The sequence below is a fragment of the Prinia subflava genome, chromosome 8 (genome assembly GCF_021018805.1).
Source record: "Prinia subflava isolate CZ2003 ecotype Zambia chromosome 8, Cam_Psub_1.2, whole genome shotgun sequence".
Taxonomy (NCBI): domain Eukaryota; kingdom Metazoa; phylum Chordata; class Aves; order Passeriformes; family Cisticolidae; genus Prinia; species Prinia subflava.
This window is the reverse complement of record NC_086254.1, coordinates 17,590,860-17,618,597: the sequence shown is the minus strand read 5'-3', so window position 1 is coordinate 17,618,597 and position 27,738 is coordinate 17,590,860. Positions and strand designations below refer to the sequence as shown.

The following is a 27,738-nucleotide window of genomic DNA, read 5'->3' as shown; positions in this document are numbered from 1 at the left end:
ACCTTGCAGCCCCCTTGGAAAGCAGTGGCAGACTTACAGGTGACACGTGGAGGCCGGGGTAGCACAGGACAGAGGAGCTCTGTCCACCCCAAGGTGCCCTTAAACCTTTCCCCAACCTCTGTCACTTGCCCAGCTCCTGCAGGACAAATCCCACCCCTGACCCAAAGCACCTGGGCTAAGCCTGCTTTTAAAAGTAATTTATTTGGATTTTCCACATCCTTTCATGAATTGCAAATATATTAACAGAAAAGACTTTTTTTCCCCCCCTAGGTCTGTACAATTTTTGAAATTAAAAAAAAAAAAATCAAGAAAAGCCTCCCCCCCCAAAAAATCAAGACATTACATTGTTTCAATGCAAACAGTAACACCAGACCCACAACTTTGCATTCTTCCATAGTTTTGTTATAAGAAAATGACAGTTCCCTAATTCTCTTCAGTGAACACTTGCTTTACCTGCCTGCCAGTGCCTCCATGCTCAACCTCTTCCTCTCTGCCCCTCCTCAAAGAGCCAAATTTTAGTCCTTCAATACTAATTTTGTGGTTTTCCTTAGAAGGTAGTATAGCAGCATGGGCTAAATGTGACCCTGGATCCTTGGGGAAAAAAAGAAAATACCTTTAAGGCAGGATGAACATATAAAGCCAGGAGTGCTTTTACATATTACATCTTCCAAATAGCACAAACATCCTTTGAACATCCCAGCTGAATTAGGAGCTTTCTCCATGGGATTGAAAGTTTTACTGCAGTTTTCAGGGAGCAAAAGAAAAAAGCCTCCCCAATTCCTGTCTCTCTGGTCCCCACATGAACAACATTTGTTATAGAAAAGTAAATAGCACCTGCTTCCTCCTACTTTTTTAGAAAATATGCTGGGAACCAAAAGGAAGCCAATTAACATGGCAATTAGTGGCATTGCACCAGTGCTGCCTGCAGACCTCACCAGGAGGTGCTGCTCAGACTCCTCCAGTGAGGGATGTGTCACAAGCTGGAAAACCACAGCAGGAGAGACACAGGAGGCTCAGGAGCAGGGCCTGGGAGCTGTGCCCTGGGTGCAGAGCAGCTCCAGGGAAGGCTGAGCCCTGTGTCCTCCCCAGGGCAGGCTCTGCAGGAAGGGGGGAGCGCCCTGGAACCGTGTGAGAGCCTCCACCCAGCCCGGCCGTGCCACCACCAGCCACCAGAGTCACCCCCTCAGCCTGCCAGAGCCAGCTGAGCTAAGGGCAAGGCACAGGCACAAAGCTCATTTAACCTCTTTTAATGCCTCACATTTTAGAGGGATTTTTCACCCTGTGAGGGGAATTGAAGCCTATTTTACTGCTCATCCTTCTACTTGAAAGAAACCCCATGAAACCACAGAGTTCTATTTTTGCTCAGAATTTGGGGATGATTTTTCAAAGGATAAAGGTGTCCATGTGGCTCTTGACCAGAGAGGAGCTGGGACAGAAGAGTTGCCAAGTGGACAAGGACAGAATTCAAGAGAAATTAAAGCGTAAAGAAATTAAGAGACATCTAAAAACCAATAGATTTAAAAAAAGAAAAAACCATTAAGACTGATCACAACAAATACGTTGCTATGAAATTTGTATCATTCCCAATTTATTAGGCATAAATTGCTCTTTAAAACTGCTTGTATCATACACTTTCTTTATCATCACTGCACAAAGGGCACCAGTTGCTGCTGCAGAATGCTACAGAGAGCAGTTTGGACTCACTAACGTGGCACAGCTTTCTCCTCTCAGAAACAGACCCTGGAGGAAAGGAAAGTGTTCCTAGAATGGAAAACTGAAAGAACAGCTTAAAAAAAATAAGGAAAAAGACAGAAAATTGCACATTTTTGCATCCTGCTTGGACCATACTTTACAAAATAGTTTTCAAAGTGATACCAGACCTAAGGAGATACTCATCTGAGACAATTATTTGATGCATTTGACCAAGGTTCTGATTGTATTAAGGCTTCCAATCTTCCCACTTTCACAGGATTAAGGGTTTGATGTTTCACATTACGCTTGTATCTACATTTCTCTCTTGATTTTTCCCTTTATTAATTTTTATTCTTCAAAGGGGAAGAACAAGTCAAGAGCTGCATGAAAAATGAAGCAAGGTGGTGCTGACAGAAATACAAAGTAAACACTGACCTTTCCAAAACCGGGTGAATAAATTAACTCATGGTTAGAACATGAAAGCATTTGATGAAAGCTCTGATCCTGCAGTGTGATTCTCCTGCAGTTGCACTCTGGGCAGGGACAGGGATGTCTCACGTGGCCTGACACACGCCCAGTCCTGGTTGCTCACTGGAGACACTGCAGCTTTAAGGTCATTGACACTCCCTGGCATTTAAGTTACACTACAATATGCAAAAGTCTTGAACAGCCTGTTTGTCAACACTGTCCTTGGAGAACTTGGAAATGAGGTTCAGCACTCTGCTTACCAAGAAAGACCCAAAACTAAGACACATTTCTGGAAAAAGAACAAGACACCTCGTCATTAGTACTATCCCCACATCTACTGGCTTCCATTCAGCAGACTCCAAGTCTGTCTTCCATGATATTTTTTTCCAGCGAGGGGGAGTCCAAAACCAGCATTTTCTCCTCAGTCACTGCCAGAAGTGTGTAAGAGCCAACAGACTCAGCAGCAGCTGGACATTGCACTGCCACGAACTCTGCGGAGCTCAGGTCTGAGGTGCACGCGTGTGTCAGTGGAGAACGACGACAGTGCTGGCTCAGAGATGTAGAACCCAGGGTGCCAAGGAAGGGGAGAACACGACAGTACCAGTCACACACACTCAAGCTCAGACACTGGCTCTTGGAGGTTAAAATTCATCACTTTCCACGGCGTGGAGCTGCGTGTCGTCCGCGTCCGTCATGCTGCTCTCCTGGGACTCGTCTGTGCCCACTGCAGAGGGAGAGACCTCGGGCTCAGGGGCTGTGCCAGGCAGAGCCTCCCCCAGCACCCAGCCCAGCCCAAAGGAGGGCAGCCAAAGCATTAAAAAAAAAAATCCCTTTCCCCTCCAAATTACCTTACATTACTTTAATTTGTCCCATGAATGAGAGGATCATTCAGCTGACTGTGGAACTCTTCCACACTTTCTCTGCACAGCCAGGGAAGCTGAACTGTGACACAGGCCAACACTTATTTTGTTCATGCTTATTGGACAGATTAAGTTGTTGGGTTTTTTCTTTTTTTACATTTTTTTCCTTGTTTGGTTGGTCTTTGGGGTTTTTTGCTGTACTGCTCAGGTGTTGCTCAGCAGTTCCAGTCTCTGTCTCCATCTCCTGGTCAGAACAGGCTCAGCCCAGGGAGCTTAAAATCACCCCAATTACAACAGCAGGGAGAGAAAAACTCTGGATACTTCCAGAAGTGCAGTGCAGGGTAAAGTTCCCATATTAAAAAGCACACAGCACCAATAAAAACCAACATGACATACAGCTGTCACCTTTCCCTATTTTTCTGCTGAGAATCTGGAATTGCAGGACACAGCATTTGTCTATTAATAAGAATCCAAATCCTGCTATATTTCCTTCTTTGCAGGAAGAGGATTAAATTGCTTATTAGCATTTATTTTCTATCTCCATTCAGCCTGCAGAGAGGTCAATATTTATGACTGTCCACTCTTTATGGAATTTAAGTTCATAATCAAAAGCTGAGAGAAGAAAAACCTGGCCTGTTCCTTTCTGTGAATTACTCCCCATAGTGTTTTATTTTCTCTTGATCCAAATCAAACTGCTTCCATGACCTCCATCAAAAGCCACTTTTTATGTTCAGCACACTAAGTACTTTGATCCAACATTCAGCTTAACTTCTGACAAAGCATCTACAGACAACTTCAGTTGCCATTCATACTCTGAAGTTATTTGATGCTTTATGATGGAATACTCGCAGCCCTGGGAATGTCTTGCTCTCCTGGGATACTCTTAAAGCCACCTATGATTTGTATAAGTTTAGAGTTACCATGATCTCTGTCCTACTACATCTAAAGGAATTTCACAGCCCTTCATGCCGTGCTTTCCCATAGGGAAAATGCAGGAATTCTGAGTGAAGAGCCCCCAGAGTTCTCACTCGCTGGGCAGAAAGGTTTCACTGGTTAGCCCTGGCCCTGGCCAGAGGCAGAGGGTTGGGTTAGCAGTCTCAGACAGGTCTGTGCTCTGTCTGGAGCACACACCTGACTCGTAGGGGTAGCACTCGCTGATCTGCTCCTCGCGCGTGATGGGCTCCTCGTCGTCGGGCAGGTAGCGCTTGTCGATGGCCTCCTTGATCTGGTTGTTGGCTCCTTTGGGATCCAGGTCCATGGCCCAGGAGAAATTCATCAGCGCCAGATGTGTCTGACCCAGCTTTTTATAAACCTAGAAATAACAAAAAGGCAGAAAAGGCTACATTTACATGAAGCTGCTACTTGAAGGTTCGGGCAATGAATCTTCCAAGCCACAGTTCAGTGATGTTTTATGGAAAGCAACAGAGGGTGGATACGAAACATTTACTATGTGAGCCCTGAGGGAAATAAGTATGTGTAGAAAAAACAAGTGTTTATACTTAAAAATAAAAAAATTAAACTAGCAGCTAAGAGAATCTTTATCATTAAGGGCAGATTAAGTTATTTATCTTCATTGAGCATTTAAACAGTGAAAATACTTCAGTTTGTCAAGACAAGGCCACTCTCATGTCATCCAGAGGTCCTGGACAAATACCAGTGAACACAGTTCAGCACAAATCCTTTTACCTTTCTCCAGTTTAAACAAAATAAATCTTGCTGACAGGGAGTTCTCCAGCACTGTGTTAGAGGGAAGTTTGTCTGGCTGCTTCCAAGTGACCAGACACCCCCAGCAGAAAGTTGCAGAAGTTATTTAAAGCTGTAAGCACTAAGCCTAATTTAAACTTTTGAGAATTTTTAGAATACTGCTCCAAGTGGAAGCACCTTAGTGACAGGCATCAGATTTTCTCATTAAGCAGCAAAGGAAATCAAAGAACTTATGATCACAGTGAAGTTTTACCTACCTTTCCTATTAAAAAGTAAACAAGAGACTCTTTGGGAACAATCTGTTTCAGTTCTTCAAGTTCTTGTAAAGCCGACTGAAAGGTTGGAAAGAGTGTTCACATTAGGCATTTGAAACCAAACACTTTTAGTGAAACTTCTACTTTACTTATAAACTAGTTCTTGATGCTGGAGTTGTATTCTGCTGTGACAGTCACCTGGATCATTAAGAAATTCAACTGGAAAATATTTAGTCTGCAGTTAGAAATAAGGAAAATGTTTTAAGTAAAGTTTTCCCTTTCAGTGTGCACACACGTTTCTGAGACAAGTTTCAAAACAGACTTGGCTTCTCTTCTGGAGCCAAAAAACATTGGCCAGAGAAAAAGTCACTGGATAAACACTGTGGGAAGATGTTCTCTTATTCCAAACAGGGTCCAGGTCAGCAGGGGACCAGCCCAAAACTGCTTCACTTCTGACTTTTCACTCCACAACACAACCTTGGAAACAGCTGGTTCTTACTGCTGTAACTTGATATGGGGCTGTTGGCTGAGTTTTTTTAGTAATTTAGTACAAACTCATGATAGTGGGCCAGACTACAATAATAATTTAAAAAGCAGCACCTGTTGGCCCCAGATTTTATTACAATCAGAACATTTGACACAGCACCATGGCGAGGGTGGCACTTGCCAAAGCAAACTCTTCCCATGTCCCAGGCTCCTCCTGCAAGCCCTGGGCTCCCCAGGGTGACCTGCAAACACTCAGTTCCCAAGGCATCCCCATTCCCAGCTGCAGGAATTTCAAGGCTGCCTCGAGCACCAAGACTGACCTTGTACTTCTCATTTGCAAATAACACTGAGGCTCTATGGAATTTGCATAGTGGGTTCTTGGGGTCGATGTTGATCGCTTTGTTTAAAGTGTCCAAAGCCTTCTCAGATTTTTTCAGTGCATGTTGGACCTGGCACACAAAGAGAGAACAATTCCAAAAGGAGAAAAATAACCAAAGCCTTTGGACCATGTTTACTTACAATCTGCTCCTTTAGAAAAGTATTTGTTCAATTCTAGACCGAGTCTGAACAAGGTTCCTCAGAGGAAGAAAAATCCTCCTCACCCCCTCCAGCCCTTCTCCCACCCCAGTTAAGGGCCCTGTACTTACGACTCCAATGTGGCACAGCAGGACTGAGCTCTGAGGGTTGATGTCAAGTGCTTTCTGGAAATGCATTTCTGCCAGACTGAACTTCTCCTGTTTGTAGTAAATCATTCCCAACCCGTACCTGCAGCAGAGAAACAATTCTGGTAAGTAGCACTGGATTTTAACCAAATTAGTTTCTGTCACTGAACATGACAGGGCAGGAATGGTTTGTAGCCTTGCCAACCCCCTCTAGTGTGGGAAGGAATTTCTTAGGGGAAAAAGCTGTCTAAAATTTTCTTTTATTTATATTCTTTGGGTAGCTGAAGAACTGATGTGTGATACACAGGAAGAGTGGCTAAGTAACTGCTAAATAAAAAGCACACAGAAGTTATTAACACTGACTCACACTCACAGATCCAACTTTTACTGCTTTATATATTACAAAGCTGTAAGAAACTGAGTGTGTCCTAAAGTATGAAGAGGCTGAGATCTCATCTCTCCAACTGCAACTGAGGAAGCATAATGCATGAAGAATGCTGCCCAGTAAAACAAAATAGCTGGGGTAATACAGCCTAAACAATCTGTGAAAACTAAAAAATATATCCAAGTTTTTGCCTTCCTTGTGAAAGTAGCCCCCCATCTTCTGCAGGAATGGCTTTGCTCTCTTCCAGGAGGGAAGGGTGGTAGGTAGATGGTGGCTGTCCCACCATGGGAGTGTCCCTGGCCAGGCTGGACGGGGCTTGGAGCAACCTGGGGTGGTGGAAGGTTGGGTGGGACTGGCTGGGCTGTAAGGTCCCAAACCAGACTGTGAGCCCATGAAATTGCAGCAGTGGCAGCCTCCAGGAGATGTTCCTCAGAGGGAATTCTGCACCCCACGGAGGAGCAGGGGATGAAGCCAGACTCACCAGGCGTTGTAGTGCCGCGGGTTGACTCTGATGGCGTTTCTAAAACAGGCCAGAGCTTTGTCCAGTTCCTCTGTCAACACAAACTCGTGGCCCAGCAGGGTGTAGGCATAGGCGTAGTTGGGATCCACCTGGATGGCCCTCTGGAAGAACTTGATGGCAATGTCGTGCTCCCTCTGCAAGCTGAAGCAGTTTCCTGCAGCACACCAGGCCTGGAACAACAGCAGGGCAGGAGCTGAACACGTTTATCTATACTGCTTTAAATAATTATAAATAACTTACTCCTAGATTAAAAAGTAAAAACAGGAATAAATCAACAGTTCAGGCTCATTCGTGTGAGGCAAGCAGGACTAAACACACCTTCTAAAATAAATAAATAAGCAAGCAAGCTGAAATACAGAAATGGAGAATCCACGGACACCCAATAAGTCTGTGCCAATTAGATCCTTTGACTAAAGGCTAAAGCTTCTGAAGCTGTTGAAAAGCCCAGAAATAAAACATTTTTGATATTTAAGAATAACAAGGGGGGAGATAGTACTTTATGTCTTCAGCTCCCTCCAACTGACAAATCTGTAAATCTGCAGAGGAAGAATTTCAGCAACAACCTCCCCTTTCCCTGCTGCTCAGCACCCAGCAAGACTATAAATACCTCAGCCCAGGGTCCCTCACTTCCCCAGTCTTTTAGCATCACTGCCAAAGCACATAATTATTTTCTACTCCTTGAATTAGAATCTGCATTTCCCTCTATCCTGACTAATCTTACTACAACCACCAACTGCTTCACTGGGTTTGAGTTTTCCCCTCTTAGACAAACAGGACAATATGAATTGGATTTCCTCCTCCACCAAAAATATTTCCAATATCCTCTAAAGTTTTCTCAATTCTTAAGAGCACATTTATCAACTCACATCTTCTATTTTTACTGTGGCACTCATTGAAAGATTTCTGGGTTTTGGCACATTGTGACTACATCACACATACCCTGCAGTTTATTGGACTTTGGTATAAAAATGTGCAACATCATGTCTGCAAATAAATTCTAGAACAAGTATTTCAAGAGCTAGTGAATTAACTACAGCAATTAAAAGGTACAGGAAAGAAATACTCCTTATCTCTGCACACTGGCAGCAGCTGGAGTGACTGACTAACCCATGATCTTCCTGGTTGAATGGTGCCAAGGCAAATTTAAATAACCATTAACAGATAAAAGGTTTCAACCTGTTCCACATAAGCTGATATTCAAATTTTAAGGAGCCATTTCAGGCATCAGCAGTTCAACAGACAGCCCTGCCACCTCCCTCTCCAGTTCTGCCATGCTCAGGTGTATTCCCACTGGAGAGCTCACTGGACTGGAGCTCAAAGCTCTGTTCTGAATCACTGATTTTACCATGTACAGTTCCCCTCTTCTCATTCAAGCCCACAGCATTTTATACCTCTGGTGAGTTTTTATCCATGTCTGTCAAATCCTTAGAAAGAACTGAAAGGGCAACATCTTTCTGCAGATGCCAGAGCGTGGTTGAATAGATTTCCATGCCTTCTACTCTGTAGTTTTCAATCCTCCTCACTTCTGAAAATATTCTCTCAGCCTGAGAACAGAAATGAAACTTAAAATAAAATTCCACCCACCAAGGCAGAGCACAGAGGCCAAGGTCCAAGGCCTCATGTCCAGCCTGAGCATCCTCTGCTTTTTAAGTGTTCTACACAGAGCTGCAGGTCCTGGGACTTTCCTTTCAAGGGAAGGAAGTGACTGTATCCCAGATACTTGTGCCAGCAAGAGTGCAGCCAGCTCTCCCCCCTGCTGCCTCAGCTGCATTCCTGTTTCTATCCACGCTCCAGCGAGGCAAAAACATCATCCACAAAGTCAGAAATAGTGCAACAGACTTTTATGGGTCAGTTATGATTGTTAAACATCCCCATAAAGAGTGACAGGATAAGGGGTGATGGTTTTACACTGCCAGAGGGCAGGGATGGATGGGATACTGGGAATCAGGAATTGTCCCTGGCAGGGTGGGCAGGCCCTGGCACTGGTGCCCAGAGCAGCTGTGGCTGCCCCTGGATCCCTGGCAGTGCCCAAGGCCAGGCTGGACAGGGCTGGAGCAGCCTGGGACAGTGGGAGGGGTCCCTGCCATGGCAGGGGTGGGAATGGATGAGCTTTGAAGTCTCTTTCAACACAAACCACCCTGGAATTCTGTGATTAAAATCTGTACCCTCACCTTTCTAAACCTATGAAAGCACCCAGCATGTTCCATCTGGAAACAGACTCTGCACAGCCCAGAACCCCCCTGTCCTTTGTCTCCTGCACACTTTCTGCCAAGGAGTGCTTTAAAACTCAGCAAGTGGGCACAGCAGTGCCAAGGAGAGCTGAACTGTGGGGTTACCCTCAACTGCTCACTTCTGATTCTGGAGCAGTTTGGCATCACCTCAGCTGTGCCAATGCCTCATTTGTGAGGCTGGAAGGGAAACTGGGTCACTGATGTGATCAGAATTAACCAGAATGGAGAGAAGTCTTTTGGTTTAGAGCTCAAATTGTTGAGTGATCTATTCTAAAACAGTGCAGTGCAAACAATTCCATCAGCACAGCAGGAGGTGTGACAGGACACACAAGGAGGAGACCCCCACAGTTGGATACAAGAGGAAATAACATTAAAAAAAAAAAAGAAAGCTCAGTGATAAAGCTCTAATGAAGCAGATTCAAGATCTAAATCCATTCCAGGTGTAACTTTTGTATTTATCCATTTACCACAACTGCCAACTTCCCACAGATTTCACAGGAGATCTGCAGGTTTTGTGTAAACCTGCAAAGCAAAGTGAGAAGAGGAGGGCCCAGCCCAGCTCCTACCTGCATGTACTCTGCCAGCTCAAAGTAAGCTCTCCCAATTTGGCACAGCACCCAGCCCGTGTTGTAGTGGTGGGATGGCAAATGGCTCAAAATATTGATGGCTTCTTTGCAGTTGTACGAGCACAAGGCTAAATAACCTTTCCCCATGTCCCGGAGAAGGCTCATCAAACCTTCTAGGAGAAAAACACAATAAATAAAAGTGGAGGAAAACAAAAAAAAAAGAAAGAAACAAAGCCGAGACTTATTTACATGGAAGTGCTAATCCCAAAAGCTCTGCCTTGTGCACTGCTCCTGAATTTGCCTGTGAAAACCTTCCAGGAGTTTCCAAACATGGTTTATTACACTCTTAACATTATACATTTAATTAACATGAGCATGATACTCTGAATATCAGCCTATGCAGGGGAAGCCAGAAAATAATGAGTCCTTAAACTCTGGGGCTCAGGGCGAGTGGAGTTCTGCATTTCCAGCAGCTATTCAAACATTTCTCTAGGTCTGAGCAGTTTCCACAAGCCTGGTAGCCATGGATACATCCTCCTGCTGCCTGGAAACATTACTGAGCCAAAAGAGGGGAACTCGGCACTTTGCTCAGCATTTTCTGACAATCTGAATAAAGACTTGTTTTTAAACAAATGGGAAATATCAAGGGAGAACAGACCACATCAAACCCATGTCAAGGGGTGGGAGTAACTCCTCTGAATCAGTTTCCAAAGATAATAATACTGTCATAAATGATATACCTTAAAATTTTGAAGTTATACCTTGTAACATAACACTTATAATCATAATAACTTTATTTTATTATCATAATTAATTAATTGCATAATAATTTATAATACTTTATATGTCAACACTTTCAAAATACTTTAATCATTAAGGACCAGAGCTTGCAAAATGTATCTGCTGACAGTTACTACTCTCAATATTACTTTGCATATTTTTAAGTTAACAAGATGTTGAACTATACACAGGTGAGAGCTGCAGGCTAAATGAAATGAGAAAGAAGCAAATACTGAAGCAACATTAAAACCCAGATATATCAGATTTTACTCTACTACAGTCCAACAGTGCTCAAACAGACCTGCTGCTGCCTTCTGTAGCGTGAAAGCTTGGATTTGGGGTGCAACAGTGGAAATTTTCCCTTCTGAAATGATGGAAGAGTCCAGTTTGGTAATTTCCAAACTGTCATTTAAGTTTGGTTGAGCTATTCCTCCCTTATTTGTTTTACTTTTTGTTTTTCTGTTTGGAATCTTGGGTGGAAACTTCATTTTTAATTTTTTGCTATTTTCCTGCGAACAAGAAAAGCAAGAGTTACATATAAAAGAGTCTTTAAATTCAGAAATCTAAACTTAAGAGTGGATTGAGTAAAATTATGTGTAACAACAATGCCCAGCCATGCCCTGCTCGGTGCAGAATGTGTTCTTAAGCTGCTAGAACTGCTCTGAGTGTGTGGAAATGAGGAGCTGGCACAGTGGCACAGGTAAGAAGGGCAGCACTGGGGGTTGGGTACCTTGGTTGTGGAGCTGTCACTGGTGAACAGGCGGGAGCTCCGTCGAGGCAGCGCGTTGGGTGGAGCAGCAATGGTTGGGCTCAATACCTGAGGTGTTGTACTGAAACAAATTGAAAAATTACACTTTGGAGAGTAACTTCTTTGCTCCACTTTTAATAGTAACAGATCTTAGCTTTGCTTTAAACAAAAATGCTCCAGCACTATGGGTTTTTTTACCTTGTCTGTGGACCAGAGCTCTGTGTTTGTGCAACAAGAACTGGAGTGACCTCCCGGCTGTTCCCGCTCTGGGAGAAGACAGATTTTGTTCCAGCCTGGCTGATCCTGCTCACAGCCTGCACAACACAGAGTTTCTACAGGTTGGTTATTATGTCACTCAGGAGTCTCCATCTCTGCTGCACCAAACCCACTCCACCCTCCAAACACTGCACAAGGAGAAACAGAATTATTTAAATAAAGGAGAGGAGTTTTCAAAAGTGTTTCTCCTTCTACCTGTTAATAACAACAAGTCCACAAAGCTTACACACATTATTTGAAGATATAGAATCTCCATCTAGTGGCAAGAAACTATATGTTAAAGTGCTTGTGCAAGAACAAAAGGGAATTAAAAGATATTATATTTAAAAGCTTTTCCTGCAGAAAATTGGGAAAAAAAAAAAAACAACACAACAAAATGGAAAGAAAAAGATTTTTGAATTATCCTATTACAATCCCATTCAGAAGCCATCGTGCACTGCATAGCATCTCAGCCATTTTCAGAACAGATCCTCCTCTTCCTACTTTTTAAAAAAAGCTTTTAAAAATTATCTTTCTGCCCACTCCAGGGACACCAGCATTCAACTCAGTGATGGCCGTTTGGAACAGAGACCAGAAAGGGACAAGTGGATCAACACCAGCAGCAGCAATGCCAGTTTGTGCATTATCCAGCCTCTAAAGCTCTGCCCTTCCCTTCCTTTCCCAGATTCTGTTACCACAGGATGGTTTAGGTGGCCAGCAAGGAAGCTTGCCCACTCAGACAGGAAGCCTTTGGATTCATCTAGTGCTTTATTCACTTATGTAAGTGTTTCCTAGGAAACTGCCTCTGTTCAGCCACAGCTCCACAAACCTTGTCTGACGCAGGACTGGAAGAGCAAAGTGGAACTGGCACAGTCACTGTTTGCACTGGATAAAGCATGAACCAGAATTTAAGTTGTTTATTAAAATGTATTAAATATTTGTGTTTTGGTAGTGGCACAGCTCCATCTGGGCAGGGCCTAAGTGTGGACTGGTAAAATTCACTTGGTGCTGTTGTGTCACACTCAGCAAAGCAACAAAGCAGCAGCAAATCCAACTTGATTCCCCAAAGCTTTTCAGCTCTCAGAAGAGCTGCACCTTGCTAACTTTATTTCCATTTTCAGACTTGTGGAAATTTACCTTCCTATATGTGCACAGTCCACCACAAGCCACTGTTTTCAAATGGTCCTGAGCAAGTCCAGGATGGGAACTGGATCAGCCAGACAGAGCACGTTCCTAACTGACTGTTCCAGCAGTTCCCAAAATTCACTTTCAGGATTTGTCCAGAGCAAACGTGGCAACTCAAGTTCTACTTTTTGGGGGATTCAACTCTATTTCAAAATACTGCCCCCTATAAAACACCAACACCCCTCATGCAACTTGTGGATTTACTAAAAATACGGGGAAAAGTCCTCAGGTTTTTGTTTTTAGAAAGGAACAAATAGTTCTTCAACTGTCACCAACATTCCACCTCTCATTTATCACTATGGCAACTACAGCAGTTTCTTCCTGAGTAAAACAGACAATTTTTAGTTTCCCCTACCCCAGACTTTGCTGAGTGAAACAGCACCATTCTCTCAGTCCTTCACAGACCAGCAGCAGGATTTTATTACTCTGCTCTGTAAACTACAATCAGCAGCTTCAGCTCTCTTGAGGCTTCAGAAAATACATTAAATAAATAAAAATTCCAAGTTTTCACACTCCACCCTGCAAACTGAAAAGTTTGAATTTGCTGCTGTTTGGCAGCTTCAGTGTTTGTACAACCCTCTGTGATGGGAGGTGGACAGAACACAGATTTTCTCTAGGTTAGTGCAGCCTGAGCATCTGGGGGGATGAAAAAAACAGCTCACATGTTTTTTTGTCTGTATTATGGATCCTTCTTTAAAGTGCACTGCAATGTGAAGCTCTCAGGAGAGCAGCTGAGCTCCAGATTGCAAGGTACCTTCTTTGAAGGTGCTCCGGTGGGTGGCACATCGATTACAGAGGAGGAGTTGGTGTAGTTCTGTAAATAGGATCCATCTCCAGGGCTCGGGGTTTCTAGTGGCAAAATCCCAAAGCTGAGAACAAACCAGAGAGGAAGGGTCAGGGTCTGAATGTCAGACCTGGAGAGCTGCTCTGCTGCAGGGGTTAAAACAGAGACCCAGACCATGGAATAACCCAAGGATCATCAGGAGCTCTATTTCAGGAAATGCCCTTCATAATGAAGTTTATTCCAGAGCAGTAGCATATTCCTTCAGAGATTTTTCAAGTGAGAATATGGCAATAAGCAGTATCTTGAATCAACTGTTTGTTTAAAAATCTGCTGAGATCAACACCAGGAGCAGTTCCTGAATTTGTTTGGGTTTCCCTTGCACAGCATGTTTACAAGTTCTCCCACCACGTGTGCCAGTGCTGTGCAGCCCTCCTGCTCCAAACCCCACACACCAGCAGCAGCTCAGCCCACCCCAGGACTCACCTTGGAGTTAGTGGGCTCAAAGCTGCAGGTCCCCCCAGCAAACTCCGGCCGGTTTTTGGTTTATTTTGAGCCTGTTTGGACAATATGGCAGTTCCTGACCCCAGAGGGACAGAATCTGAGGAAATCACAGCAGAGTCGATGTAAGACATGGAAGAATCCGAATTCAAGGAGGAATACTTTGAATTGGAGGATTCTAGGTTGATTCTGTTCAGCTCCTGAAGAATAAAAGGCAGCTCTTAGGTACTCAGGGTATAGTTTAATTAACTGTAAGTTAAGCTGCAAAGACAAACTGATTTTAGCAAATGATTTTACAATGATTTGAGCAAAACTCACAATTGTGTCCTGGGGCGTCTCCATGAGGACACTCTCGGGCTGTCTGTGGGATATGTTGTGATTAGACACCAACGTTGTGCAAGTGTTGGGCAGACAGCTGCTGAAGTTCTGTAAGGATGTTAATTTAAATGTTTGGTCAGGGTCTGGCTTTTCACCTGTAAGAGTGGAAGGAGATTTAACAGTTATTCCTGAGTCTATACGCTGAATATTCAGTCTGAATCAACAGACCAGGTCACTCTGAGCCCTTTGTACTAAAGCAGAAGTGTTCTTCCGTTCTTCAGCTACAAAACCCTGGACAATCAGTATTTTTAATAATTTTCATTTATTATTTTTTCAAGCTATTCTCAGAAATGGTTTCTAAGTGTCTACTAAATGTAGGCTGGAAAGCACATTTGGATTGTTAGATCCAAAAATGTATAAATAATGAAGATGGAAGAGAACAAGACAAAACTTTTAAACAATGGCAAAGTACTTTAAATTAATTTCTGCTCACAAAAATCCCTCCCAAGAATTACATGAGTAAAACAGTTGTGCAGACTCACCTATTTCACATAGTGATTCAAAAGGGGACCAGAGGAAAGGATTTAAACTAAGGCTCTTTTGGTAACATTCTGATCCTTTGGCAAGCCGGTCTGTCTTGCTGCAAAAAGAATGAAACAGTTCAGAGGGAAACTTCAGAACAGCACTTTTGTTCAAGAGAGTTTTCCAGAACAGGAGTTGAAAAACAAAAACATGTTGAGAGGCATAGAAACATTCCTCATTTTTCAAGCCCAAGAAATACCAAGTTCTTTTGAAGTTACTTGACATATTTAGACACAGTTGTCAAAAAAAGTTACATAAGCACTAGAATAGCTTGAGGATTTTCATTTTTAGGAAGATGCAGTTCTTTGCAACAGCTTGATTCTTTTTTGCTAACAGTAACCTGATTGCCAGCCTTCCAGCCCTCTTAAGTATCTATGGATAATATTTTTGCAAAGAAATTAGGGGCTAAACTGAACAATTAAGTAAAAAATCCTCCAACTTTACAGGGCAAAATGAAAAGGCAACTTTACCAGTAGACATGTCCCAGTAAGGAGAGCGTAAAGCATGCAGAGTCACCAAACTCCATAACAATGTCATCATGGCTTTTCTGTTTATTCAACACTCCACCAGACAAGATCTGCTCTCCTTCTGCAAGCCTTTTTAAAAAACAAGAGGTTTAAAGGGGTTACAAGGCTCACAGTACTGGCAGTCCAGTGTTTTCACCCTGCTGCAAACAAAAACAGAAATCCACTGTCAGCGTTCACAGGTTTTAAACCACAAACAGTTTCTGCAAATGAACATTAAGTAACCAATGGATTCCTCTACCACAGGAAGGTTCAGGGCTCTGCAGTCAAACAGCTCTACTGGGAGGGAAAAACCCAAAACAAACCCAAAAGCAGAGGAACAAAATGCAGCATGACTTTTCCAAAAGTGACCAATCCTAGGATGAAGGACAAGAAAATCTTCAAGACACTTGATCTTTGAAGGTGCTTTATCTAAGTTAAAACAGTGCTTAATTTGGCTTTGTTTCCCAAAGAAAGAAAATCTGCAAGGCTCCTCCATGCACCGAGTGAAGAGCCAATACTGGGATATGGCAGAGATTCTGGATTTTAATGCCTTTCTTCCTTGCAAGAAGGGCTCAAAATGAGAACAAAGGCTCAATTTTCACCTCCTCCCCCTGCAGGAGCAGTACCACTCACACGGAATGGTCCATTGGCTGTCAGGCTTCAAAATTACTTTATACAACTGCTGGGGTGGGAGGCATTTTTCAGCACCTGAGCCCAAACACCTGAACAAACAAATCACCTTTTCCTGCCACCACTTGTGGGTATATGCTTCTATCAGACCATCCCCACAAGAAAATAAGGCAAAGCTGTGTAAATGAGTTCATAAGAGGTCTGTTTTCTCTCTACACAGCTTGGCAGTTCCTAAGTTACTCAACAACTTTTAGAGGCTTTTGCAACATGGGTTAATGCTCATTAGATCCATATCTGAAAGCAAAATAAATTGACCTTATAATCTTTTGTGCTGAGGGACCAATGAATTTCTAGTTTATACAAGATGACATCTTCCAAAGAGAAATCCAAGCAAAAAACCAAATCCATTTGTAACCCTGGACAGAACATGAAGGATTTACTCACTTGCTGAGGTCCACACAACATTTTGCAAGCAGGTATTTACACTGAGGGGTGGTACAGCTGTGTCCCTTTAGGAGCCTGTAAGCTTTGTAGGCCTTTCCTGAGCGGTAGTAACACGTTGCCAATAAAAACAGTGCTTCTTCTGAGTGTACTGGAAAACAAAACCATCAGTTAGCTGTAAATCATTTTAGTACAAAGAATTTGGGGACAGGGAGTAAAAGCCAGCTATGGGCAAGAGGGAAGAAAATGGGTATTGGTATTAGAAATTCATTCCTGAACAAAGCCTTTATCTGTTGGTGATTACCAAACTTCCTGTGCCATTTCCTTGGCGAGTCAGATCAACTCTCAGCATCTACAGCTGTAAGGGAACTTTGATCCTTCTGGCTACCCCTTACTCAAGGGATGAGCCAGCCCCAGCCTGCAGCTCCAGCAGCAGCAAGCCACGGCCAGAGCCACTGTAACAACCTGCTGGCCACACCGAGACTGGCTCAGAGTGTCACCACCAACACCCTGCACTGCTGTAAGGAGTGCACAAACACTGGCACAGCCATGGCTGCTGCAAACTACAACAACTTGCACAAGGAAGAGCTATTCCAGCACAAGTAGCCAGTTTTAATCCCAATTTCAAGTGGCCTTTTTTCCAGGCTGGAACTTTTTAGATTTGATGTTGGCTAACACATTTCCTTCCACTGCAATGAATTATTTTACAGTACCACACTGAGGATGTTCTACTCAAACCTTGACTTGGCCTCCAGGTTTGAGACTGAGGTCAGACCACTTGTGACTACACCATAAAGGACAGAATTAACCCCTGAAGTAACTTTAATCCTTTCTGCAAAGTCACAGATTCTGTACATCCATGATGGCTTAGCCCACTCTCTGTACTTTGCCCAAATGTTACACTCAAATCACTCTCACACACTGATATTTTAAATCAAAAGCTGTGTATGAACACAAGCAACTTCAAACTCCAAACTATTAATAAACCCACATTACCTTATACTTTTCAGAAGACATTATCCTGCAAATGGAATCCAGCATTAAATAAACAATTTTTATGTTTGTTCACCCACCTATAGGGAAATCTTTAGAAAAATCAATATGAATACTGTATAAAAACCTCTTTGGAAATCTGCCAAAATCCTTTGCTTCACTGAAAACTGACTATTTTAAGTTTTTGTCATCACCTGGACAGTGACAGCAGAAACAGAAGACTCAAACAGAGAACATTTTATAAGCCTTATCCTAAAAACACCAGAAAGCCTTCTTGAAAATTCAAGTTAAATCAATTTTATCCACTACTTTAACAGACTTTGAGAGCGTTCTGGGAAACGACCAAGCCACAGATGTCCCATCAAGGACAGTAATTGCAGGCAGACTTAAAAGAAGTTCTCAGGGAAAAATCACTGCTGCCAACATGGAGCCACTGTATTCAAGTTCTGCAGCTTCCACTCTGCAGTGTAACCACTATTTTAACCAGGAGCCAGATGTTTTGTTAGCAGTTAATTGCTTGCACCAAGTGTCAGCAGTCATGCTGCTTTCTCTCAGCACTGCTGGCCACTGAAAAAGGCTGTTTGAAGTCTTCTTGCAGAGAATTATTCTGTAAAGATGTGTCACCATCAACTCCGGTATTCTTCTCCTGGCTGCTGCAAAAAGTGGATTTGCTTTGTTCCTCAATCCTTGGCAATTACCTTCAATCTACCATTTCCCTGCACCTCACAGTGTGTTGTGCTCAGGGGAGCTCTGTCATCCCTAAAATACCATTTTCTTCATGAACACCTGGATTATCAGGTTCCATCATATTCTACACAACATTTCTCATTTCAGCACCAGATCAAACACCCCAGATTCCATTTTGTAACCCTGACAAGGAAAAAACAAAGCCTTTATTTCTCAAAACTTAGGTTTGTGCTTCCATTGTTAAGAATTGCATTGTGGGCCCGGCAGGCAAAATATTTCATTACAAAACAGGGCATGAAATAGCTTATACAGTTTAATTCAAACTATAAGCTCAAGTTGTTTAGCATGTGAAATTATGTGATGCTTGTATCTTAGCTTAAGGATTGGAGTGTTTTTCGTGTCAATGGTTAGGGAATAATACCTTTCAAAATAGTGAAGGAAAGCTGACCACCAGTACCAAGGAGAAAGAAGTACAGAAGAACAAAAAGCTTATCTGAGGTCACAGAGACAAGGTTCAAGAAATAAAAGGTGCTAGAACACACAAAAAAGTGTTTGAAGGACCCAGAGAAATATTTGAGTTCCTGCTGCCTGCTCACAATCCAAGATACCCCAGCCCTGACAGCTTCACAATGAAGTAACAATTAGCAGGGATTCAGCAGGAGATACCTGTTCCATATGTTCTGATTCTCAGTGTCTCAATTTCACAGTGCTTTTCTCTCACCATCACAAGACTCTCTTTGAGCCAATCAACATATCTGAGCAGCAGTATTAGCAAAGACAGCCTTCAATGTCAAGCCAATTTGTAGAATTTGTGAGCTGCATCTATCCTCAAGTGCCCTTGGAAGACATGAAATGCTTGAGGGTTATTAACAAAACCCCAACATTCTCCCTTTTGATACCATAAACCAGATCACTGTAAACACTGCACTTAAACACACAAATCTGAGTTTAATTTTAAGGAGATTTTACTGTAAAATAACATTGCTGCTGTTGCATGATTTGATTTTCCAACCTAATTGCAAGGCATTCCTCTGCTTTTCCCAAGCAGAAAGCTAAACTTCATTATCAGAACAAGAACAAAATGAAGCAGGAGCAGAGGCTCACAAATCCCAAATTAAAATTGAAAAAAGCATCAGCTTTATAATTGCAAAGTACACACCTTCTGCATACAACCTCTCTGCGAGGAACACGGCATCGCGATACGCGTAGTGGTTCAGTGCTTGCCAGATAGCAGCCTGCAAGGCAAGAAAACCATCTTCATTTAGTGGGGAGCTTGGAAAATGCAAAAAACTTATTACCTCTTACTGTCCAAAGGCAAAGTTCAGCTTGGTTTTATAGAGCCATAAAAAGAAAGGGGCGGATAAACACGCCAGCCAAGTTCTATTTGTTTCAGCTATTAGTAAGGAGGCTTAAGAAAACCCCACCAAACTCTGCACTGAAGTCATGAATCAACCTTAGAGTTTCTCACTCGTTACCAGACACAATCACCCAAACCCCTCAGAAATTACTGAGCTTTAGCCTGGTGCACAACTGAGCAGGAATTACTGCAAACTGCCACCCAACAACAACACCTTCAGTAAAGGTAAAACCAAAATGCAACCCCAGCTGTTCAGAGTATCCCATTAAAGCATCTCCCCGAGATGCCAAACAAAAACCCAACAGCTCCAGGAACCCCTCAGTGGTCAAGATGAGACTTGTGTTGATTAAACATCTTAGTATAAAGGATTTTCCCTGCAGAGGCAGCAGCGTTCCCTTAAGGGCCAAGGTGAAGAGGATCCACTGCTTTTTGTGCAGCATTTTGTTGGGTCTTCAGCCACCTCCTTGTCACCAACTGTGAAGCAGCACCCAAGAACAAGTGCAATGCAAATGAAACGGACAAACTGTATTCTACAGCCATGGGTGAACACAAACTACTTCTGATTTTGCTCACACACTCAAATTGTGTGAGCAAATCCTGCTCCCAGGTACTGTTTCCTTTTTCATGAGCACCAAGTCTGGGGTTGTGACAACCAATGTTTGTAGGAAGGATGACACAACTCCAGTGAACAAACATGCACACAGGTGTACAACCTGCACACCAGCTAAGCAGGTGTCATTGACTTGCACTGCTGTCACCAGTAGCTGACATACAAGAGGATTTCATACAAACTGCTTGGCCAACTTTCTTCAGATCACATTAAAAGTTGTCTGTTATCTGTAAAAGAGGGCTGGGATTTGAAAAATCATTTCAGATCTGCTCAGCCTTTCCTCCCCACCTACTCCAGGGGTGCTGTGCATGTTCATCTCAGAGTTTGTGCTCCAAGGTGGGCAGGGCTGGGATCAGGACAGCAGTTCCTTCCCATCTGTGGTTTTTGTTCCAGTTCCAAAGCCCTTTTTTCCATCAGCAGCAAAGAGACATTTTGCAGTAGTTTTGCAATTACTGATCCCAAACAAGAGCCAAACCTATGAATTCAAGGCACTGCGATCTCAAATTTTCTAATAGTCATCAGCAACCAAAGACAAATAGAATTTGCTTCTAAAACCTGTGAGACACTCCAAAACTAGAAGAAATCTTTCACAGCAATGCCACCCTACAGTGCTATTCCCAGTGGGAAAGGCAAGTGCCAATTCCATCTTAAAAAAAAATTAAAAAAAATCCAAACATCACAGAGTTACATGTACCATATGCTACTTCTTCCAACACAAACTTGACAAACACAGGGTGTGAAAACTGTGCAAGTTCTCTTCACGGGAAGCCCACACAGCCGTCATGAACAGCACACACCAGGGCTCCCAAGTACTACAGGGAATATTATACACAAATCTCCACAGAGAGTCTGTTTCCTCCTGTCAGTAGATCCCAAGAATACACTTAAGGAGCCAACAGGTGCTTTTAAGCTTGTGTGAAAGTATTTTGATGTATTTAAAAGTGAATTCCCTTAGGTTGATCATTACAAGACAAACACACTATTGTTTCTCTCTGGTTGTATTTCATATTTCAGATAAATGAGCCTCAGAGCCTCCTGAAGTGATTCCTCCCTGCTGCCTTGAAAGGCTCCCAGGCTGAAGGTGGTTCCATGCCCTGCAGACAGAGCAGGACAAACAGGGAGATAGAAGGTCAGGGTTATAAGCTTTTAAGCCATCCTGAAGCCAGAGCAGCCCAAGGTCTCCTGTTTCTCTTGCTCTCAAAAGCAGCTCTCCCTTCACCAAGTCACAAGTGATGTTTAGATGAATCCAGCCAGGTTGTGGCAGGTTAAAAATCCTGTCTGTGTAGGGCTGGGACTCAGCCAGCTTACAAAACAAAGGTGTGGGAGTGGGAAAATCGGGGTCACCTGACTGCTCAAACAAGAGCAAGTTGCCAGGAACAATCCTGTCAAAGGCTAGGAGGGGACACGAGGGATTTGGAGCTGTGTCACAGCCACTCCGGAGGAGTTACACTGCACACTGGCTCAAATAACAATCGTTGTGGAGCAGAGTCCCAGTGAAGGCAAGAAACAGGCTGGAAGAATTCCTGTTCTGTAGCAATTGTCATTTTGCAGCCCAAAATGTGCCTCCTGCCCTGAACTGACCCATGCTGGAGACTGGATCCTCACACACAATCTCCTAAAAGAGCAGAAAGATGAAAGCAAGGCAGCAGGGAATCAGCCATACCTATGCAGCAACAATTTTCCATGAGAACAGATGTTTAAACCATGACTGTGCCTCAAAACAGAGGATTTCTTGCCCACTGTTCAGGACAGGAACATTAATTTCAATAGAGCACAGTAATTTAGCTTGCTCTGGAAGCACAATGCACGTACACAGCAATGGTGGTACACAACTGCTGAACCAAACCAGAAAGTGTTCTCAGGGCTGTGTCACGGGAAGGAGAAAAGCTGGAAGTGTTTCCACATTTTATTCAAGTGTGCTTGCAGAGAGGATGAACTTCCAGGTCCTACTCACTCTTTTGAAAAATAATTAATTTGAAATGCAAAATGAACAGGGAATTCCAAAACTACCATACACAGCCCTGCAGCAGGGCATCTTCAGAGAGGAAAGCAGGAAAATAAAATCTGTTTCAGACAGGTCTACCCTCTACCCAGAAAATCCAGTGCATTGTCCAAGTGTCACTTCAGATCTAAGCCAAAGAACTCTTCAGAGATGTTCTCTTCTGACAGTTATACAGCCTTGGAAATTATTTTCCAAGCTGCTTAGCCTATATTGCCATGCTAAGCAGATTCTGCCATGATTTCAGCCTTCAGGGTGGGCAGGGAAAGGAGAGCTCCGGGATGGGCTGTGCTGCATTCCCCAGTCACACAAACTCTGCCCACTGAACCAGCACAGTTGGTCCTGCAGTTCACAGCCAAGTTCGAGCACCATTCCAGTGAGTCACAGCAGACGATCACCTTGAACAACTAAATTCCAAGCAAAGTGCTCATTTTCTTTCCAAGATGTTTTTCAGAAGTATTTGGAAGGCATCCAGTCTGTTTCTCAGCACACAGGACACGGAGAGCTGGAGCTGAAGGTTTTAAATCGACCGTATCAGGAAGTGCAGCACAGGGCTGCAAACTCTGGCACTTTGTTCAACTTGAAAGAATTCTAAAACTTACCAAAAAGCTAACCAGTGGCCAGGATGCCTTCTGGGACATGAATTTCATGTAAAACACAATACTTATAAAACTACATACACGCACAAATTCTGTTATTTATCTGCCTTGCTGTAACAACTAAGTAACATCACAGCTGTGAGGATGTAAGGACGACATTTTTTTCCTGGAATGCTGAGCCCTGCAAACTTCTGAAAGGCTGGGAGAGAACAGACAAATAGACAGGAAAAATCTCTGCAATGACAAAAATGAGAACTAGTGTCAACTTCCCTTATCATTTCATTTAAGAAAATTATAAAAACAGAGCTAAGTATGTGGACTTGGGAATTCAGAAATACAATGGACTTTACCCAGTCACAAATAGTTCCTAAACTTACCAGCACTCCTGTAAGCAAGGAGCAGCAGTAAAACTGATAGCAGCAGCACTACTGCTAAAGGAATGACCTGTCACTTAAAAGCAGAATCTAAATAGATATAGCAAATCTAAATAGATACATTCAACATAGTAAAAGCCTCATCAAAACATCCAAGCTGGGAAGAGGTTAAGAATGGAGAACAGCATTAGAGAGGTCTTTACCTTGCTGAAAGACCACAACAAGACCCACATTACTGTCAGGGGCTCTCAGAAAAGCAAATATTTCCACTTGGTCAGTCTGGTTAGCACAGCACCGGAAACATTTGGTATTGTTTCCTGTCAGCTTCTCTCATTCACACTGCAGTGCATTCTTGCTTCCTTTTCTATTGTAATCCCATGTTTTCCCAGAATATCCAAGTGATGCAAAACAGGCAGCCCAGCTCCATGGCTGACACCAGAGGTGCAGGAGGGCCTCTGCAGGAGAGGGACCGGGGGCCAAAGGCATTTCCAGCACTGCTGGCCCTGCTCTCAGAGGAGATGAGGAGAGCATCAAGGACACAAACCCCGTGTCTACAAGAATGCCCTCGCTGCCACCATCTTCCACAGACCGGGTCAAGTCCGCAGGATGGCTTTCCACAGGAGTCTTTCCTCCCCTTTCACCTTTTCATTAGAAAGAAAAGAGGCAAAAGCAAGAATTCTCACTATGTTCATTACAGAACACAATTGTGTTCTAACAAGACACTGCTGCCAGGAGCCCCTTAATGTAACTGGGAAAATACCCCAAAACATCCTGTTAAAATGCTAAAAACATATTTAAAAAAAGAATGGGAACATGAATAAAATAACCGATTAATGAAGATCATGAATAGTTAGAGAATGGGGATACAGGAACTGAGGAAATAAAATGCAGCTCTTAATTCTGTGAATCACGACTTTTGGATGGGAAGGCTGAGCACAAGAACGGGAAATGCATCAAAGTAACTGCAGTGAGACTGAAACACGAGAGAAAAACTAAATTTACATTATTTTCTCTCCTAGGTCTCCCATCAACCCGAAAGAACCAACTCCTTGGGAAGAAGGAACGTCCTTCACTCGCACGACACGGAGGATCCGAGCACGCTGCGAGCATTTAAACACGACACGGCAGCAAACGCAGAAAGGTGAGCCAAGTATCAACAGGTCTCCCGGGGGAACCTTTCCCGGGAGCCGAATCGGCCGAGGAGCCGCGGGGAGCCCGACACCTCCCCGGGGGCCCGGGGGGCAAAGGGGCGAGCGCGGCCGGCCCGGGGATGGGCACGGAGGCTGCAAGGGGAAGCCCGGCGGGCTCCGGCGGGAGGGAGGGCGGAGGAGCTGGCGGTCCTGCGGGCCCACCGGCCGTGAGGCCGCCGGGAGCGGCCCGGAGCCCCGGCCCCGGAGCGGGCGGGGCGGCCTAACCCGGGCCGGGCCGAGCTGTGGGGCCTGAGCCGCCCGGGGGTCGGTACCTGGACGGGTTCCTGCAGCACCGTCATCCTGCTCTCCCCGGCCAAACCTCCTGGTCGCCGAGCCCGAGCGGGGTGGCCCCGGTCCCGGCCCGGCTCAGAGCGAGTCACGGCGGGGCCCGGCCCGGCCGCGGCTCATTTGAACCCGCACCGACCGTTACCGGAGCGAGGGAGGCCGGCGGGCGCCGAGTCCGCCCGAACCGGCGGCGGAAATACCCGAACCATCCGCCGGAAATACCCGAAGGTGCAGGCGGAAAGAGCCGAGCGTCGACGGAAAACAGCTGGGAAAGCCGCGCTCGGCAGCCGGGAGGAAACTACTCGGCGCCGGAGATGGCCGAACTGGGGCGGAGATAGACGAAGTAGGGCGGAGATGGCCGAGCTGGAACGGAGCCGCCCGAGCTAGGACGGAGATGTCCGAGCAAAGACGGAGATGGACGAGCGTGAGGAGGCCGATGCACCCCGGCAGGGCTTGTGGCTCCCCGCTTTGCACACACGGAATGTAGAACTTGCACTTTGTGCCACAGAACGGCTCTGGCGATCCCCAGCTCTGTCCGGAACCCCCGCGTCTCTCGGGGTGCTGGTCCGAGGCTCCCTCCTGCCATCCCCAGTCCTGAGGCAGCCCGGCCGTGCGCTGGGTTGGGCTGGCGGTGCCCCAGTCCCCGTTCCCAGTGTCGGCGTCAGCAGGGCCCAGCTCCTGTCCCCGTCACTGAGGCGTCCGTGCTGATGGTGCTCCAGGTAGGATCAGCCACGACATCACAAAATCGCAGGATCGTGTGGGCTGAAAGAGACCTCGCAGGTCATCGAGTCCGACCTGTGACTGATCTCCACCTCGTCAATAGAGCAGAGCACTGGGTGCCAAGTCCAGTCATTCCTTGGACATCTCCAGGGATGGGGACTCCACCAGCTCCCTGGGCAGCCCCTGCCAATGTTTAACAAACCATTCTATGAAGAAATTTCTTGTGATGTCCTCATATGCAGGAGTAAAACTGGCAGACCAGGCTATAAGTACGAGACAGGTAATTTGCCAATTACAGCTTGGATGTGTTTGAAAGTGTGATATCTGGCACACAGCTTTAGCAAAAGAATGGAATAAAGATGCGCCAGTAAACCTCAAATTATTAAAAAACTATCAATAGTCACCTGCAGCCAGCAGAGGCCTTCCTTCTGTGGGCTTGCTGAATCAGCCACAGCAGCACACACACCTACACACAGGCTGCTCCATCGTGCTCTGCTCAGAGATTTGCACCTGCACCGAAGGTCAGATCCTGACGTGCTGCTGAGCACATATGGGCAGGAGCTGTATCTTTACATGAGAATAAAATCTGTGTGTGCAGCAGGAGGGCTCAGCCTGCCTCCTTCCCCTCTTTCTCTGCACTTCTGAAAGGTGAGGTTACAAATTTGTTATTGGCAGCAAATCTGCAGGTGTTTGCTTTCAGGGTGTGAGCAGGCAAAGCTTTCTTCAATTCTTCACCTCAGACAAATAAGAAATGGGGCCCAGAGCAGTGCTGTCCCCGGGATGGACACCTGGGTTTCCTGATCGGGTCAGTCCAAGGCATTTTGCCAGACAGGTGTAACATGACAGTGCAGTGCCTCCTCCCCTGCAGGCCTTTGGCCTTGCTCGCTGGTGGTGATGATGGTGCTGGGTGTACTGTGTGGTGGTCTGGGGCTCCAAGGAGCCTTTCAAGGAGCACAGTCCGTGTTCCCCCTCCTCCTGATCTCGTGCACTGCAGATAACTCCTCCTGGGGATGAAAGCTGCCTGCATCTGTCTCTCCCATTCCCCAGGGCACAGAACTCCTGACATCCAGACCTTCTTTGGTATGAGAGTCTGTCTTATCACAGCCTGAGGAGATACAGGCTCTCCAGAGCGTGGGGGCTCCTTGCACCTCTCCTCAAAGTCCCCTGGAATTCATGTAAAACATCCACACTGTAAAAGGTCAATGCTTGCTGATGTCTTTGGAGATCTGGATTTACAAATGCTCCTCAGTCCTGCAGTGCACTCCTGCCTGTGGGGGCACTCACTGGCACCCACAGATGCTTTTATAAATGTCCATGGGACTAAAGCAGCTTTCTCTGTGGAATCCTCAGCTTTTCCAGAGGAGGAGGGGAGCAGCCTCGCCAGGGGAAGAGGCATGGAGGCACAAGCAGAGGTTCAGACATACATACTGTGCCTGTTCAAGTGCACCATTCCAACCTGCTTTGCTACAAACCAGCTCTGCTTTATCCTAAAGAGATACAACGGATCCCCAAAGTGAAGTGTGGCTGGCTCTTCCCCCAGGGGGACTTCAGGGCCTGGATTTTTCACCTGGAAAACTGTTTTCTTGTAGTTCTGTTATTTCCCGCTGCTTGCTTTCTGTCTGTCTCTTGCAGGTCTCACTCTGATTTTATTTTAGTGTTACTCCTTTCAGTGTGGAGGCTGAGGGCTCAAACACAAGGCCTGTGCTCTGCACAGAGGAGTGAGAGTGCAGCCTCTTGGCTTGCAGGGCAGGGATATCACAGCCATAGCAGGAGTATCACGGCCAGCAGAGCTATCAAGGCTAGCAGGGATATCATGGCTTTAGCAGGAATGTCAAGGCTAGCAGGGATATCATGGCTATAGCAGGGATATCACAGCTCCAGGGCCCCCAGCTCCTGCTGTGGATTTCCTCTGGGAGTTGAGGCAGGTCCCCAATCTCTTTTCTGCTCCATTCCTCTGCCACAGCGTGTTCCACTGCAGGAGTCGGTGCCACGGCAGTGACAAGGACAAGCGTGACCCTGGAGCGAGTGTGCAGCAAGCAGGGTCCCTTCTGACCCTGTCACCACAGTCCTCTAGGAGGTTAAAGTACAGACAGTACATTAAAAACACGAGGTGCCCAGATCCTGCCCAGTGGAAGCTGTAGAAATAGCACAGAAAGGAGCTCAAATCTAATCTTGCATCTATAAACAGCTTATGTTGCTTTTTATGAGTAGTTGAATCAAACAGTGGGAATTGAAAGCAGCTGTTACTCAGTCACTGCACAGGAACGAGCAAGTGGCAGCTGAAGTCAACACATTGGAGCAAAAATGCCTTCAATTTCTAGTCAAAGTCAGAGTGGGGACGTTGGAATAAGGAACAAATCAAAGGAAAG

At 44.9% G+C, this 27,738-nt stretch overlaps 1 protein-coding gene across 5 annotated transcripts; it reads right to left on the bottom strand.

Annotated features, from left to right (window-relative positions):
• Nucleotides 1-182: 182 nt before the first annotated feature.
• Nucleotides 183-25,756, bottom strand: CDC27 (cell division cycle 27). Of its 5 annotated transcripts, none has more exons than XM_063403654.1 (19): nt 24,637-25,756; nt 19,395-19,470; nt 16,559-16,706; nt 15,449-15,574; nt 14,939-15,036; nt 14,397-14,551; nt 14,064-14,278; nt 13,551-13,665; nt 11,555-11,688; nt 11,339-11,438; nt 10,910-11,117; nt 9,829-9,998; nt 8,423-8,575; nt 6,993-7,201; nt 6,112-6,229; nt 5,785-5,913; nt 4,982-5,056; nt 4,152-4,332; nt 183-2,884 (listed from the first exon to the last, which is right to left on the bottom strand). In XM_063403654.1, the coding sequence occupies exons 1-19, from the start codon at nt 24,661-24,663 to the stop codon at nt 2,802-2,804; spliced, it is 2,520 nt and encodes an 839-aa protein (XP_063259724.1). In that variant the 5' UTR covers nt 24,664-25,756; the 3' UTR covers nt 183-2,801. The 5 variants fall into 5 exon arrangements, with proteins under 5 accessions (XP_063259724.1, XP_063259722.1, XP_063259726.1 ...); XM_063403652.1 differs by having other exon boundaries at nt 9,829-10,001; nt 24,637-25,750; XM_063403656.1 differs by having other exon boundaries at nt 11,555-11,670; nt 24,637-25,741.
• Nucleotides 25,757-27,738: the final 1,982 nt, after the last annotated feature.

Excerpts from the sequence above, each read along its gene's own strand:
- CDC27 (XM_063403652.1), bottom strand. The coding sequence starts at position 24,663 with ATGACGGTGCTGCAGGAACCCGTCCAG. Across the intron at positions 11,439-11,554 it reads AGCTCTGGTCCACAGACAAG|TACAACACCTCAGGTATTGA; the intron begins GTAAAAAAACCC and ends AATTTGTTTCAG. Across the intron at positions 4,333-4,981 it reads TTTACTTTTTAATAGGAAAG|GTTTATAAAAAGCTGGGTCA; the intron begins GTAGGTAAAACT and ends TGTTATTTCTAG.